The 14,495-nt window shown below is 54.2% G+C and overlaps 5 protein-coding genes across 5 annotated transcripts; 2 read left to right on the top strand and 3 right to left on the bottom strand.

Annotated features, from left to right (window-relative positions):
- Window positions 1-258: 258 nt before the first annotated feature.
- M406DRAFT_84616 (uncharacterized protein) lies at window positions 259-3,845 on the bottom strand. Its single transcript, XM_040926050.1, has 3 exons — window positions 2,968-3,845; window positions 2,016-2,853; window positions 259-1,948 (listed from the first exon to the last, which is right to left on the bottom strand). Exons 1-3 carry the CDS (start codon window positions 3,532-3,534, stop codon window positions 372-374), a joined length of 2,982 nt encoding a protein of 993 aa, XP_040772440.1. The 5' UTR covers window positions 3,535-3,845; the 3' UTR covers window positions 259-371.
- Window positions 3,846-4,471: 626 nt separating this feature from the next.
- On the top strand, window positions 4,472-5,854 carry M406DRAFT_295061 (branched-chain-amino-acid aminotransferase; the record flags this gene model as incomplete). The annotated part of the gene is made up of 2 exons (XM_040919168.1): window positions 4,472-4,703; window positions 4,780-5,854. The coding sequence occupies 2 exons, from the start codon at window positions 4,472-4,474 to the stop codon at window positions 5,790-5,792; spliced, it is 1,245 nt and encodes a 414-aa protein (XP_040772439.1). The 3' UTR covers window positions 5,793-5,854.
- Window positions 5,855-6,230: 376 nt separating this feature from the next.
- On the bottom strand, window positions 6,231-6,696 carry M406DRAFT_20385 (uncharacterized protein; the record flags this gene model as incomplete). The annotated part of the gene is made up of 2 exons (XM_040915457.1): window positions 6,231-6,306; window positions 6,503-6,696. Coding segments are annotated over 2 exons (270 nt in total), but the record flags the coding sequence as incomplete, so codon positions are not given.
- A 986-nt stretch (window positions 6,697-7,682) lies between these two features.
- M406DRAFT_266947 (Dna2-domain-containing protein) lies at window positions 7,683-12,594 on the bottom strand (the record flags this gene model as incomplete). Its single annotated transcript, XM_040917842.1, has 4 exons — window positions 7,683-8,494; window positions 9,191-11,072; window positions 11,143-12,332; window positions 12,429-12,594. Coding segments are annotated over 4 exons (4,050 nt in total), but the record flags the coding sequence as incomplete, so codon positions are not given.
- A 688-nt stretch (window positions 12,595-13,282) lies between these two features.
- M406DRAFT_353102 (uncharacterized protein) lies at window positions 13,283-14,360 on the top strand (the record flags this gene model as incomplete). Its single annotated transcript, XM_040922736.1, has 1 exon — window positions 13,283-14,360. One exon carries the CDS (start codon window positions 13,283-13,285, stop codon window positions 14,336-14,338), a length of 1,056 nt encoding a protein of 351 aa, XP_040772436.1. The 3' UTR covers window positions 14,339-14,360.
- Between the last annotated feature and the right edge of the window lie 135 nt (window positions 14,361-14,495).

Raw genomic sequence — 14,495 nt, 5'->3', positions numbered from 1 at the left:
TGGGTCTGCCCTGTTTACACGCACAAGTTACATCTGAGGGAGAGCACCAACGTACATGCATGAGGCTGCTACCGGCGTTTAGCTTCTTTAATAGATCATTGGTCTACATTTTTTCTCTTATGACTTGTGTTTCGTTTGTGATGGCCCGAGAACAGGCTGAGGGCCAGGAAAAGGATCTTGAGGATTTCTGTTACGGATTGCACAGCTTGCACGGGGAGAAGTTCACAAGCCACGGCCTCTCCAAGAGACTCGCAAAGTGGGCTTGATGTAATCGTTCCTCTTCTCTCTCCTTATGACGATGTGTATCGTCCATGACGATTCTCAATGGTATGATCATATCCTCTTGCTTCGGTCTATCCAATGGACTGCCATCACAGTAGGCTCTGGTATTTGTCCAATCCACCCGTCGGCGCACTCTGTTGCGATTGTTGCGCCTGCTGCTGCTGCTGCTGCTGCTGAGCAGCCATTCCACCACCACCCATCATACTACTCATGCTCATCCCAGAGCCACTACCCATCGGCTTATTCACCATGCTGCTCATACTACTCATGCTCAAATTGCCACTGCCCATCATTGACCCCATCGACCCCGCTGGTCGACCGAACGTTGATGTCTGTTGTTGTTGTTGCTGCTGCGCGGTAGGTGGCGCCAGGCTGAACGCAGAGGCAGGGCTGGCTGTGCCGCTGCCCGGTGGTGGAGGTAAGGAGAATGCCGACGTGGAGCGATTGAGCGTGCTCATGGCAGGCCGCTGCTGGTTCATCGAGAGCGAGGCCATCGAATTGTTGAGTCCGCCGCCGCCGTAGTTTGTGCTTGGTGGTGGAGAGATGGTGCTCCTGCTGGGTTGTAGAGAGGGCGTAGTCGATGAGGAAGACCACGGGTTAGCGGTCGCGCCGCCGGCTGCTGACCAGTTGACGGAGGTCGACGTCGATGGCTGCGTGGTCGGGGGAGGAGGAAACGCAGATTGTGTGGTGCTCGGCTGGAGAGGTTGGGAATATTGTGTCGAGGAGGGCGTCAGGGTTCCAAAGGAGGCCAGATCGGGAGTGACGGTCCGGAAGGAGCCCTGCTGAGCTTTGAGTCCCCCTACTGAGTTTGCAAGAGCTGCGGTTGTGGGGCTGGGCGTGGACCAGGAGAATGCCGCTGTTTGCGATGCAGTTGCCGCTGGGTTCCTCAATCCCGGTGACCCTACCGAGGATCGGGGGGCCGTTTCATCCCAGCCAGTGGCGTCCATGGGATTGGCGCTGCTATTGGCACCCGACTTGCCCTTAACGAGTCTTTCAAAATCGTCTTCGGTGCCTCCTGTCGCGACGTCGAATTCCGTCCCGCTGATACCCCCAAATGACATAAAGTCGTCTGCGGGCCCTGCAGCAGAGCCGTTGGTCACGCCAGAAAGCTCCTGTAGCTTTTTCGTCTGCTCGTCTTCGACCTTTCTCGACAGGGTTTTAACAAGGTCCATGAAACTTTGGAACTGCTTCAGGTTGAGTAATGGTCCCAGACTCATTTGCCAGAGAATCGGCAGAATGTCCATTGCGATGAACTCTGGGTCTGCGTAGTCGCCTACGACCCTCAGCACGTTCAAAGCTTCCATCATCACCGCCGGCTCTTTGGTCTTGATCACCTTGATTAATGGTACGATCTTCTCTTGCATGGTGTATTTGTCAAGTGCCGTCGAGGAGGAAGCCTTCTTGCGCTCGCCGTCCAGTCCATCCAGACCACCACTGTCGGCCGAGTCCGAGGACCCTCCGCAGAGAACCACAAAGGCTTGCAGGCCGCGCACTTTAATAGCAAGACTGGTGGTTTTGCTGAAGACATGAGCGATGACTGGAAACAGCTCATTCTTTATTGTGCTAAAGTCCAGCACGGGCAAGACGACGGGTAAGCTACGGAGAGCAGCGTCTACCACAGAATGCGTCGGGGCTGCAATAGCCGCTCCAACCACGGGCAGCATGTCTAATACATCGCAAGTCAGTCATCATCACCACCGGCCGGAGAGAGAGCATAATTTAAGTAGTCCTACCGTCTTTGAACTCCTTGCCAGGTGTATTGTTGGCAATAGTGGATATGTTCTCCAGGACGACCATCAACCCAGCGTCTCGCTGAGGATCCTTGTCCTCGGTCTGCTTCGCATTCGTGACGAATATGTCTTTCAGGACTGGTCGGACCTTATCGGTGAATGCTCGTCTCCCTGATGGCAGAAGATCGATGATCTTGAAGACGTTGCCGAGGATGAGAGATAATAATGCCTTGTCCTTGGTTTCATCGAGAAGTGCCGGAAGTAGTTTCTTTTCCATCACCGACTTCGGGAACGAGGGAAGAACTTTGCTTAAGCCCCTCAGGAAAGACTGCTTTTCATTGGGCGTCTTTGCTGGGAAGGCCTCGATAAATCGAATCGTAGACACCAGTATGTTGTCGAAGAATTCCGTCTCTTGAAATTCCTTGGCCGTGAGGCGCTGTGCCGGCCGCCTGGTAATGAGTCGTGGGAGTACATGCGCAACTAGATCCTTAGGAAGTGGTCTGGAAGATTGGAAGTTGTTGTTCACTGTGGGTATCGTGGAACTGGATTGGAAGAATCGTTTGTATGAGGACAGGCTGGAGTTGCATTCCAGAGGAGATTTGTGAGGCGAATTATATAGTGCAACGCAGAGGATGCCGAGAGAGAACATGTCGGCTGACACATTGAGGTTGTTGTCCAGCACAAAATCTGGGGACGTGTAATCGAGGTTGAGCTGGAGTGATCGCGGTAACCTCGGATCCGGGTTCAGGATCTCGTAGAGGCTCATCGGTTGGAACGAGGTCGGCTTCGAGGAGTTATCGGGAGGACTGCAGAAAGAAAGACCACTAATCTTCCAGTCGGACTGCTCATTGTCAGTTCATTGTCCAAGTTGGATTTATCTAAAACCCTTTCTTGTCTCTACCCAACGCACCTTGGCATTAATGAGAATAGCCTCAGGAGTGAGGTTGCCGTGGACAAGGCCGGCGTTCTCGTGGAGGAATTCTAGTGCCTTGCTGATTTGCAGGAGGCCTTTTTGTATCTCCAGTTCGTCAATCTCGATCTCGCGCCTCCTTCTTGTTCCGTCCGAGTCCTCAGTCACATAGCGACTCGAACGCCCTCCAACACCACTTGCTCGTTCTTGGTCATCCTTCTCTTGCAGCAAGCTAGCCAGCGATGCCGTGACAGGCTCGGTCACGAACTGCAAGCCACCACCCCTCGTCTCCTCTACCGGCTCGACAAGTTCGAGGATGCTCGGATGGCGCAGCTTGGCAAGCGACGAGGCTTCCTTCTTCAACCTCTCGACCACCTCTTCAGTGACCTTCTTGAACGCAGATGCGCTCGACCGTCCCAACGAGGAGCCATGCGAGTCCAGCAGCTTCTTGTCGAAGATGAAGACCGAATAGACCTTGCCCGTATTTTTTCTCTTCGCGTCGTGTATCCTCCAGGGACCGGCTTGTGAAGTCGCATGTTGGGAGACGGTATAATTCTGGCTGATATTCGTGCCCTGAATGGACTTCAGGGCAGAGGAGAACATGGACGACATCTTCAAGTTTCGGGAATGGCGTCTGTCATGGTCGTCGCAGAAAGACAGTGGACGAGTTTCGCGCACGGCTCGAAAGTGTCATCACATGCAGGAAGCAAGTAGTCGCGTTTCGTTGATGGATTCGTGTTTAATTTCCAAGAGCCGCGCACCCAAGCACCACGGAGAGGGTTGGAATTTTGGCCGAGTTGGTCCAGAATTCGCCTGTCTAATAATTTGTCGCAATTTTATGCAGAGATAAGGCAAGGCTCTCTCTCTCTCTCTCTCGGCCACGCGCTCAGAAGGATCAATGAAGAACAAGAGATTCAGAATGGTGTCCTTTTCAGAGAGAAAGAACAGCCAAGTCAGCACTTACTAGATACTCCCGGAACATCCAATTTTGGGCTTCAATCGCATACAAGCTATCCACCTTGGCCAGGGTGTTATCGAAGCTCCCTGGGCTTATCTAAGACGCCTGTGACAGAGCCTAGGTCCCTCTGGCACCATACCCAGCCCTTGCGGTTACTAGCGGCCCTTCAGCGCCGGTCCAGGAGCTTTCGCAGGGTCCTTGCACCCAAAAGTCTGAGCGCCGACTCACCACTCCAGCGCTGGCAATTGACGATTGCACTGCGCCAGCCTCCGATCTACACTCCGATCATTTTCGACTTTCCCGCCCACGAGCAAACCAGCGACCAACGACGCCGTAGAGTCACAATTCAAGCTCTAAAGTCCTATTAAGTGGAGGATTTCGCTGTGTCAAAGTGTCCGCTCACTGCTGAATTTCAATTGATATATTCTGACGCTTCTCTTCTAGTCAATTGGCTGGATCTATATTTCTCGTTTTCTCAGAATAATTTTGTGCTGTACTGTTGGTGACCGCCCTTCACCGTACTGGCCGCAATCCTCTCTTCCCCTCCTCTCTCCACCACGATATAATTCGCGACGATCCAGTCCTCACAAGATGCGCGCCTCGATCGCTCGCTGTGGCGTCCTATCGGGATCGTCCCAAATCTCTCGTTCACTGCTTCAGAGGTCATGGCAGACCGGGAGAAGGTGTTACAGTATCAAGCCTGAAGCAGCTTCTACCTCCAAGCCTCAAGATGTCGACGCCTCCAAGCTCGTCATAGAAAAGACCAAGACCCCAAGCAAACTCAAGGACAATAAGGAGCTCATCTTTGGCCAGACATTTACAGGTAAGGCCCCTCTAACCAACATACTTTTGATCCGGGGCACCACAGAAAACTAAACAACTTTTGCCCCCCGCCGTAGACCACATGCTGTCGATCGAGTGGAACAAGAACTCGGGCTGGCTGAACCCACAAATTACTCCCTACCAGAACCTCGCCCTCGACCCGGCGACCTGTGTTTTCCACTACGCCTTTTGTGCCTTCGAGGGAATGAAGGCCTACAAGGACGCGCAGGGCAGGATCCGACTCTTCCGGCCCGACAAGAACATGGAGCGCTTCAACAACTCAGCCGCGCGTATCGCCCTGCCGACCTTCTCCTCCACCGCCATGATCGAGCTGATCGCAAAGTTCGCCAAGCTTGAGGAGCGCTTCATCCCCAGCGAGCACGGGTACTCGCTGTACATCCGCCCCACCATCATCGGCACCCAGAAGACCCTGGGCGTCGGCCCACCCGGCTCCGCGCTGCTGTACGTGATCGCCAGCCCCGTGGGTCCTTACTACCCCACCGGCTTCAAGGCCATCTCCCTCGAGGCGACCGACTACGCTGTGCGCGCGTGGCCCGGTGGTGTGGGTGACAAGAAGCTTGGCGCCAACTACGCGCCGTGCATCGTGCCGCAGCGCGAGGCGGCGAGCCGCGGTTTCCAGCAGAACCTGTGGCTCTTTGGAGAGGAGGAGTACGTGACCGAGGTGGGCACAATGAACATGTTTGTGGCTCTCAAGAACAAGGAGACGGGCCAGAAGGAGCTGGTCACCGCGCCGCTGGACGGAACCATCCTGACGGGCGTCACGCGCGACAGCATCCTGTCCCTGGCGAGGGACAAGCTCGCGCCCGAGGGCTGGATGATCAGCGAGAGGAAGTACACGATGAAGGAGCTCGCGGAGGCGTCGGCTGAGGGCAGACTCCTGGAGGCGTTCGGCGCTGGCACGGCGGCCATTGTGGCACCGGTGAGGACCATCTCCTGGAAGGGCCAGCTCGTGGACTGTGGGCTGTCGGAGCACGAGGAGTCGGGTGAGGTGGCTACGAGGATGAAGCAGTGGATTGAGGCGAGACAGTACGGCGAGGAGGAGCACGAGTGGAGTCATATCTGCGAATAGATCATGAGATGATAGAAATTAGGCGTCTTGGAAAAAATAGACAAAATGGTAACTCTTGGCAGAAAAGGACTTAACTCCTTGGGCATACCACACATTCAGCGTAGGTCATGGGCTAAATCACTTTGATGAGCATGGGATAGAAGTAGCAACTGCAATCCAGCAAAGATGCATGACAGTGCAGGTCCGGGGGCAACAAAAGAAATCTTTCGCGTTCAATTGATCATCTTCCCTTTTGAGTGAGGATCGGACTGTGAACAACAGCACCGTCCAAATCTATGCCGTGAACACCTCTTCCCGGTCAATAGAGCACACTCCCTCGTCAAAGCCTCTGTGCCCGGCCTGACCCGTCTAATCCATTTGCCTTTCTGTCCTCCAGCATATACTATCTCTATGCCGACAAGGCAACCGCCGTCATGATCTCCAACTCGTCGTCTATTTCTTCGAGGCGGGATCCTCCAGGATGCCCTCGGCCTCTAACCGCCTGCGAGCCTCCTCAAGAGCCCAAGTTTGTATCCTGTTGATGACACGGTTAATCAGCCAGCTATTCGCAGAAAGGCATGGGAGCAAACATCCAGCCCAGGTCTCGTCCCAAGGCACGAAGCGAACTCAACCGTGTCTGTCCTCCCCACCCCCAACCGACAATCCGCGTGCGACTCAACAACCTCCTTAGGACCGAAACCGGGGTTAAACGAAGGAAGAAAAAGACTCACGAGGTATCAGGCTTGAAGGCATACGCCACAGCAAACACCAGCAAGCTGCCGCCGAAGCCGTAGTAGGCCAGCCCCTCCCACCCCTCCTTCTCGGCCTTCTCACCAGGCTTGACGCCAAACAGCCAGCCCGTCGGCGGGTCGTACTGAGGCCCGTGGCCGGCACCTGCCCTGCGCTGCGTGGTGGAGGAGAAGCCCGCCCGGCGGCTGACAGTGGTGCGGGTGGCGGTCGATGCTTGCGCTGCCGCGCGGGCAATGGGTCGCAGGCCGCGCATGATGATGATGTGGTGGTGTTGTAGTTGTTATCGTCTCTCTTGTGCCTGCTTTCTTCTCCCCTTTTGGTCTATTGTTTTTTCCCCGAAGGCGCAGATTGTTTTCGTGTCAAATCGATGGGGAAGGGCGGTTCGATTAGGTTGGGGTGTGGATCGAAGCGGTCGTCGATGGCCCTGTTTTTGGGTGGTGACGATGTAGCTGAGGAAAGTTGGGCTGTCGTCGAGAGTGGAGATGGGTCCGGTTCTTGTTGTGACTGGACTTGGAACTTGACTGAACTGAACTGACTAGCACCGTCGTCAAGGGGCGGGTGAGGTCCGGTTTGCGGTCTTTCTTCGGGGTGCTCGTGGCGGCCGAGCAACCCCCAAAGCTCTGAAGGCCGGACAGGAGGAACCTGGGAGGGAGCTGATTCGGAACGGAACAACTTTAGTGCGATCTCGAACCTGGGCTACGGGCAGAGGGGGATGCATCATCCCATTTGATGCTTGGCAAGCCAATACTTTGAATCGATGGTGGCCCTTTCGAAGACTCGCCATTAATTCGCCTTGAACTACGACATTATAACATATAATTTGAGTATCTCCTCTGGCATAAGTTTCAGATTGCGAATACTCATGACTTCTGGTCACCTTTCTTAGCGTTGCGAGGTCAAATAGTCGATCTGAAGACATATTTAGAAAGCCTATATACTTGAACACTGGTATACCAATTTCCTTAGGACCGTGCCCCCCCCCCCCCCCCAAAAAAAAAGAGACGCCCAGCGACAGCACCCTTCTGCAGATGCTATCATCCTAAAGACTAAAGAATAGACCAAGATCATTCTCAATGTCTACCATACGCACGCTTGTCCAAGTTCATCACAATGTTCTTCACGAAGCCCTTGCTCATGCCATTCGCTCCAGCCCACCACCGCCTAGAAAATCCCACCCATCATATCATTCAAAATGCCTGCCACGTTCGGCTTCCCTTTCAGAGCAACTTCGGGCTTAATCGACGCCCTTTTCGCACTCAGCGGCACATTCTCTTTGCCCTCCGGACGGGTGCCCTGGTTCCTTTTCTTGGGCGCTTTGGTGATGCCCTTCATAGGACTTCCAATACCATCATCTACACTTCCCCTCCTCCCTGTAGCGGTGATCTGCGTCTGTGCATCCTCAAAACAGTGTGCCTCCAGCGCGTCATGCTTCATGTCATAAATCCAGCATCGAGTTTCCATCAATCCGATGAACTTGGCCAGCATCTCCTCGCACCCGCTGCCCTTCAATGTGCTCTTACTGCCCACGACAAGTAATTTCGTCTTGGCCCGCGTGAAGGCAACATTGATCCGCCGCCAGTCCTTGAGCAGGTCGCCAATGTTGCAGGCCTCGTTTGACCTGACTAGCGACAGAATCACGACTTCCTTGTCTCGTCCTTGGAATCGGTCTGCTGTGTGCATCTCAATCGCGCCATTACCGTGGCCGCGCAAGCCGTGCTTCAGGAGAGACAGCTGGGAACGGTAGTGTGTCATGACGCCAATTTCGGCTGCTGGCACACCAACAGTGAGCAGTGCGTCAACGAGCTGCACGACAATGCGCGCTTCGCATGGGTTGACGATCCGATTCCCTTTGGCTTCTTCGCGGGGTGAGGGGAGGTAGTCCGTGTTGATGAAGCTCACACGCGTTTCGGGATCAATCATGTCGCGAAGCCAGCAGGACTGGCCACTGCCGGTGCAGAAGGTGTTCGGCGTCGCTTGTGGTTGGGAGAGAACCATGTCGATATTGAAGTGGTGGCGTTGGAGCGCATTCATGTTCGGAACGTCAAGCTTGCGGAAGCGCAATTCCTCGGTCCCGCATTTCAGGTGGCCTTCGTAGATGAGGAGATTACTGAGCATCATAATGTCCTCTGACATGCGATATTGGTGCTCAAGGTTGACCACCGAGTCTGGGTGCGTGTCCGAGAGGAGCTTGAACAGACTGACATCCAGACCACCCAGCCTTGCTTCCTCGTTCTGGACCAAGGGAGGCAGCTGATTGTGGTCACCCACAAGAACGAACGTGCGCGCCATGCGGATGGGCCCAAGACAGATAGGTAGGGTAATCTGAGATGCTTCGTCGACGATGCAGTAATCGAACGTCCTCTCGTTGAAAATGGCGTGATTCGTCCCGAGGCAGGTGGTGGCCACAACAGGCGTATCATGCCACGCACTGCGGATTTCCTCAAAGGTGTCCATGGGCTCTCCGGCCAGAATGGCAAAGTCTCGAACATTAGGGTGCACCTTGGCAGGAGCCCCTAGCCTGAGAATGGGCAGATCATCGTCGTTCAGCTTCAGGAGGATGTTGTCAACGGCAGTGTGGGTATACGAAGTGAGCAAGACGCTCTTCCGCTGGGCAACGAGCGCCCTAATGATGTGAGCAATGGTTGTTGTCTTGCCTGTGCCAGGCATACCAAGCACCAAGGCGTAGTCCTTGGCGCTCATGACCTTCTCGATGGCCTTCCTCTGGTCCACGTTCAGGTTGTCTCTGTCAGAAATGGTATACTGTGTGGCCGCCGCCTTGAACTCCGGGGGCTTCAGGTCCACAACGAGGCGTCTGATCTTTTCAGAGCCAACCTGAGAGTCGGTCATGATTGACACGATGTTGTTTCGCACAAGCGCCATGCCGTTACTGAACTCATCTTTGTCAAGCCGAAACTTGAGTGGTGCTTCTTTGATCTTGCCACTTGACTGTTCCGGTCTCACGCCCTCGGGCACAACCTCCATGATACCGGCATAGACCTGATTGGTATGCTCGTCAAAGCCAGGCTGTCGAATGCGAGCATTGTGAAGTCTTCGGTCCACTGCTACGCTGATTCGCTGCTTCCTAACGGCTGTCACGAAGCCAAGGGCTAGGGCAAAATGTCCTTGCTCGTCAGAGACCACAATAGGTTCTCCGACCCCTAGCTGGGAGTCCATGAAGGAAAACCCGGGTGCTGAGTCCTCCTTGATGAAGGTGTACCGAAAACGGTTGATCTTTTGGGTGTGCAAGTCTTCGGACGCCGACCCTTCTTCGATGATAACGTTGGCAAAACACCTTCCCACCTTCTGCCGTTCGCCACTGAACATCGTCCACAGCTCACGGCGAAGCTTCTGGCTTTCCTTTTCTTCTTTGGTCAACAAATCCTCCCATTTCAAGAAGAACTCTTGGTGCGTTGGCGTCAGGTGCTTGACGCTCTGATCGAACTTATCCTTCACGCCACTTGTCTCGCCGTCGCCGTCGTCTGCAAGCTTGTGATACACAAAGCATGACGATTGAGCATAGCACTTCCCGCACATATGCTTACTCTTCTTCATTGGGGGCAATTGCACACTTCGCTCGCGGATATAGACGGCAAGCTGATTGCGCTGCTTGATCATGTGCCGAAGTTCGTTGCGCACTGCAGGTATAATCTTGGTGAGAGACGTCTCCATGTAGTACAGGATGCCGTACATGATCTCGATGTCATATCGATCCGACAAAAGCAAGTTGTATAACATGGTCTGAGCTTGGTGATTTTCGCTGACGTTTTTGCCCGTTTTGACCTCAAAGGGAACTGTCAGAGTCTTCCTTTTTTGGGCATCCTTGACTGTCACCTGGATGGTGGCATCGATGTTGCCCTTCAGACCATATAAAGGTGACCAGACGTGCTCTTCAATATCAAGCAGCTTGCTGACACAGATACTGGTCTTCTCATTGTTCCGGCCTTGCGCGAGAGCATCAGGCTTGGGGAATGATGAGATGAACCTTTCCGACCAGGCTCGAACCTCGGGCATCTTGGACGCAAGATGCTCTCGGGCGTCGGTGAAACTGACTTTGATGGTGTAGAGGTCCTCGATGTGCTTCTTCATCGCCTGGTCTATCACCTTGTTGAGAAAACCCTGATCCCATTTGTTGGCCAATAGCGCTTCCTGGAAGATCTCGTGCAGCAGTGTTCCGTACACAAGTGGTGCCGAAGCCTCACTTGTAGCCTTCACACGGTCTTGTAGGACAGCACGTCGCATGCAACTGAAAGAATCGGCCACTACTGTGGCGGAGATGAGTTGATCTGGATGGAGGATCAAGATATTTCTGCTATTGTCGATGATGCACCGACCGCTTGATTCGAAGTCGCCAATGATGTGAACAAAGGATTTGGGGCGTGCAGGCGTATCAGCCCAGTCTCCACGAAGATGCACTGTTTTGGAGCCAGGCGACCTGTCCGCCTGAACAATCAATACCAATTCCGGAGCGTCTCGGCCTCTGTCATCTGTGTAGACATTGTGGAGTACATTCGTCACCAGATATCTCTGGATTGCTGCCCGTCTTTGACTCACCTAATTATTTGCTTAGCATTTCTGGGGAGACTGAGCTATGGGTGTTTTTGAGCTATCAGACAGAACGTACAGGCAATAACGATGAAGCTTTCTGATCCACCGATTGAGTTGCAGCAAGCTCAGCGGCCTCGAAGTCAAAGTCCCCGCCAAACTCATCGTCATATATATCATCTGAACCGTCCGTGCCACTATCCACTTGTGCAGCATTTGTAGGCGCTGATATGCCGGATCGTGAACTTGGTTCTGGCTTGGAGTCCGCGAGCATGTTCTCGGCGGCCGCAAGGAGATCGTCATCAATATCACCGAACTCATCATCATCGAGCAATGTCTCCTGCTCCCTTCGAGATTCCTCCGTAGGCATGGGTTGGTCAGCAGCCATGCGACGTCCTTCCTGCACCTGTTCACTAAGCAAGGAAGCATCAATTTCCCAGAGGGCGTCGTCGTCAAAGGTGTCGTCTCCATAATCCGAGGTAGGGGTGTCGTTATCTTCCTCATCCATTTGCTGAGCTTGGTCCGTCGTCACTGCTGATATTTTTGCCTGTGAAGACCGTAACGACCCCGCTGCCTCGGCACACCATTCTTGTCTTGTTGGCGAGTGTCGTCTCTTACATGGTGACTCCATAGCAACGTCGTCTGCATCCAGATCGTCAGAATTGTTGATCTCGCCGTTAACAGTCTTGAGAAGCGAGGTGATCATGGATGATTTTGATGTATCTCTCTGTTCCCTCGACATGCCGGTTTCCGAAGTCGATTCGATGCGTCGGCGTTTCGGCCAGTGAGACCCACAACTCATTGTTCGTCTGAGTCCACTCTCTCCATGACTTTGGCTCGTATTTCTTGCCTCCTTCGGTGGACGAGGGGAGGAAGACACCATTAGATGTGCAAGTGCCGGATTCGTCGCGCCCAGGGGGTTCCTGCTTTCCGGGTCGCCCACAGCAAAGCGATCCCATAAGTCGAGAGCTGGATCGGCATCTGGCAACTTCAATGCCTGCTTTAACCTTGTTGTGTTGACAGTTGGTGTCCTGCGCTTCTCGACTGCTGGAGAAGAAACTGGCGATGAACTCCGGGCACGCTTCTTTCCTCGACGCCTGATGATTGGTGAAATGGCTGCGGCAATCTCGTCTTCTCTGTTTTGCCACTCAAGGTGCTCATTGGGAGATGTATTGTTGTCTTGTGTTTCGGCGTCTAGCCCTCCCATCAGATCCTGCCAGGCCAATCGACTGACAGGCGTCACTGACTTGTCATCTCTTGGTTTCTGCTCTTGAGGCGAAGCTGTCACACGAGGATCGGGTCGGCCCTGCAGCGCATTCTCTTTATTCGAATCATCTTCCTTGAATGAGCCATGTGCTGCCGTACTGCCTTCCTCCTCTGTGAGAGGCGTAAGATCCGAGGTTTCTGCGGTCGCAGACTGCTGGAATTGGAACTGCTGTAGCTTGTCCTTGGTTTTTGCGGAAACCGAAATGGACGGCCGAGGCGGCGCCTGCCTGGGAGGTATCTGAACTGGATGAGTATTCGACCTTTGCCATTGGCCTTGTCGCTGCTAATAGTTGAGGTCAGCATCGCGAGCACCTGGACTGCTCCGCAGCACCATGACTATTTGTTTACTTACCCTTGGAAATCTCGACTGCTCAGAAAACGATTTTTGGAGAGGCATATTGAGAAGCTTGTTCCATTTCTGATCCGGGTGCCGACTATCCTGTAGTACTGGAGCACGATCCGGGCTTGAGGAGGGTGGCAAGATGAACCTTCAAGGAGAGTGTTTGGATGAGACTGAGGAACTGTTGGTAGGTTGCTTCCTCTCGACGCGTCGAGGGCGCGTAATTAGCGGTTGACCGCGTTACAGGGGGACGCCTGCAAAACGTTGTAAGATGTAGTGCTATGGGCATAGTACACATACTACTAGTACGCATAAGGCATGCAAGGGGTTGGGCTGTGGCTGTAGCGACCCTTAGCGCTAAGAGTCTGTGGCGCGAGCTTACCCCGGAAACTTGGGAATACAATACGACCTCAATGACGTCTCATATTCTACGCATGAGCTTGTCACCCCACACACCACACTACAATACAAGTTGTCGTTGACGCGAATCTGAAGCGACACGTGCAGAAACAGAGCTCCAGGCTTATTCAGCCACGGCGATAAGAGACTGCACCAACTACCAACACGCCAACCACGTCCTGGTGATTCCACCAGGGAGAGGTCACAATCGGCCATGGACAACAGACTCGACGTCCCCATTGAAGTCGCACGCAGAAACGTTGACAAGCTCGGTATCAAGTACGATGAGCTGCCCCAACGGCCCTTCTGGTCGTCCCTCTTCGGGAAGACCGAGAACGACTTCAAGATCCGCGTGGCGGCCAAGGTCATGGCGGGCTCCGTCCTGACGGGGAGGGAGCTCACGCAGCCCGAGAAGGACGCGCTGGCATACCACTATGCAAAGCTGCTGGCCACCCAAGTATACGACGTGCCAATCGCTATTGGCGCCGGGATTGGTTTCTACCGCTATACGTATCAGTCCTACGGTTTCCCCTTCTGGAAACCAAACCTCGAAAAGTTCAACCCAAACAAGTTCGGCCCGCTCCCTGAGGGCTTCATATCGCAAAGGGCCTGGCATGCCCTGAGGCTCGTCGCGTGGTACACTGGCTGTCGAGTGGTCAGTGCTATCTTTCTCGCCTCGTACTCCATCTCCGTGTACATGGCGAACTACGGCACCGATCCCCGACTTCAGGATTACCGCGAGGTGATCAAAACCAGAATCAACCAGCGACAGGCAGGAATTACACCGCAGCGCGGTCAACCACCAGCCTACCGTACGATTGAGGCCAGCGCACCGGCATTCTCACAGTGGGACAGCACTGAGCAGAGCACCCAAGACGCCCAATCGTCATGGCCTGGGATGCAAGCCCCACAACCGGAGAGCCCCCAGGCCACCTCTTTCAACGACGAGCCCTACGTCTTTGATGATGCGTCTCCCGTGACGGCGTCGGAGCAGCACAGGGGCAAGCCACAACAATCGACCCAGGGCAGCTCTACATGGGACAGAATCAGAGGCCAGGCTCGTGGGGCGCAGGGTGGGCAGGCGCAGGCCGGTGCTTGGGGCCAGAGACGTCAGGATGAGCAGACTTCTCGGGGCGCACAGGACGGGACTTCCTATAATTTCTCATCTGGAGACGAAGAGAAGTCGTACGCGAAGAGCCAGGCACAGAAGGAGTTTGATGAGATGTTGGAACGAGAACGGCGAGGTCAAGGCGATGGCTCGCATCGTTAACGGACCCCGGGGGGGGGGGGGGCTCGGGACCGCACTGGCCACTGGATTTGCACGCGTCAATCAGATCAGCTGGGCTGGATACGTATGTCTTGTCTATTCTCGTCTTAATACATCTCACCGCCGGTCTCGATACACAATTGTCCGTTCTTCTCGACAC

Source organism: Cryphonectria parasitica (assembly GCF_011745365.1).
Source record: "Cryphonectria parasitica EP155 unplaced genomic scaffold M406scaffold_8, whole genome shotgun sequence".
In the NCBI taxonomy this organism is placed as follows: domain Eukaryota; kingdom Fungi; phylum Ascomycota; class Sordariomycetes; order Diaporthales; family Cryphonectriaceae; genus Cryphonectria; species Cryphonectria parasitica.
This window is presented reverse-complemented; position numbering and strand designations above follow the sequence as displayed.

Excerpts from the sequence above, each read along its gene's own strand:
- M406DRAFT_84616 (XM_040926050.1), bottom strand. The coding sequence starts at position 3,534 with ATGTCGTCCATGTTCTCCTCTGCCCTGAAGTCCATTCAGGGCACGAAT. Across the intron at positions 2,854-2,967 it reads TCCACGAGAACGCCGGCCTT|TCCGACTGGAAGATTAGTGG; the intron begins GTCCACGGCAAC and ends GACAATGAGCAG. Across the intron at positions 1,949-2,015 it reads TGGCAAGGAGTTCAAAGACG|ACATGCTGCCCGTGGTTGGA; the intron begins GTAGGACTACTT and ends GCGATGTATTAG.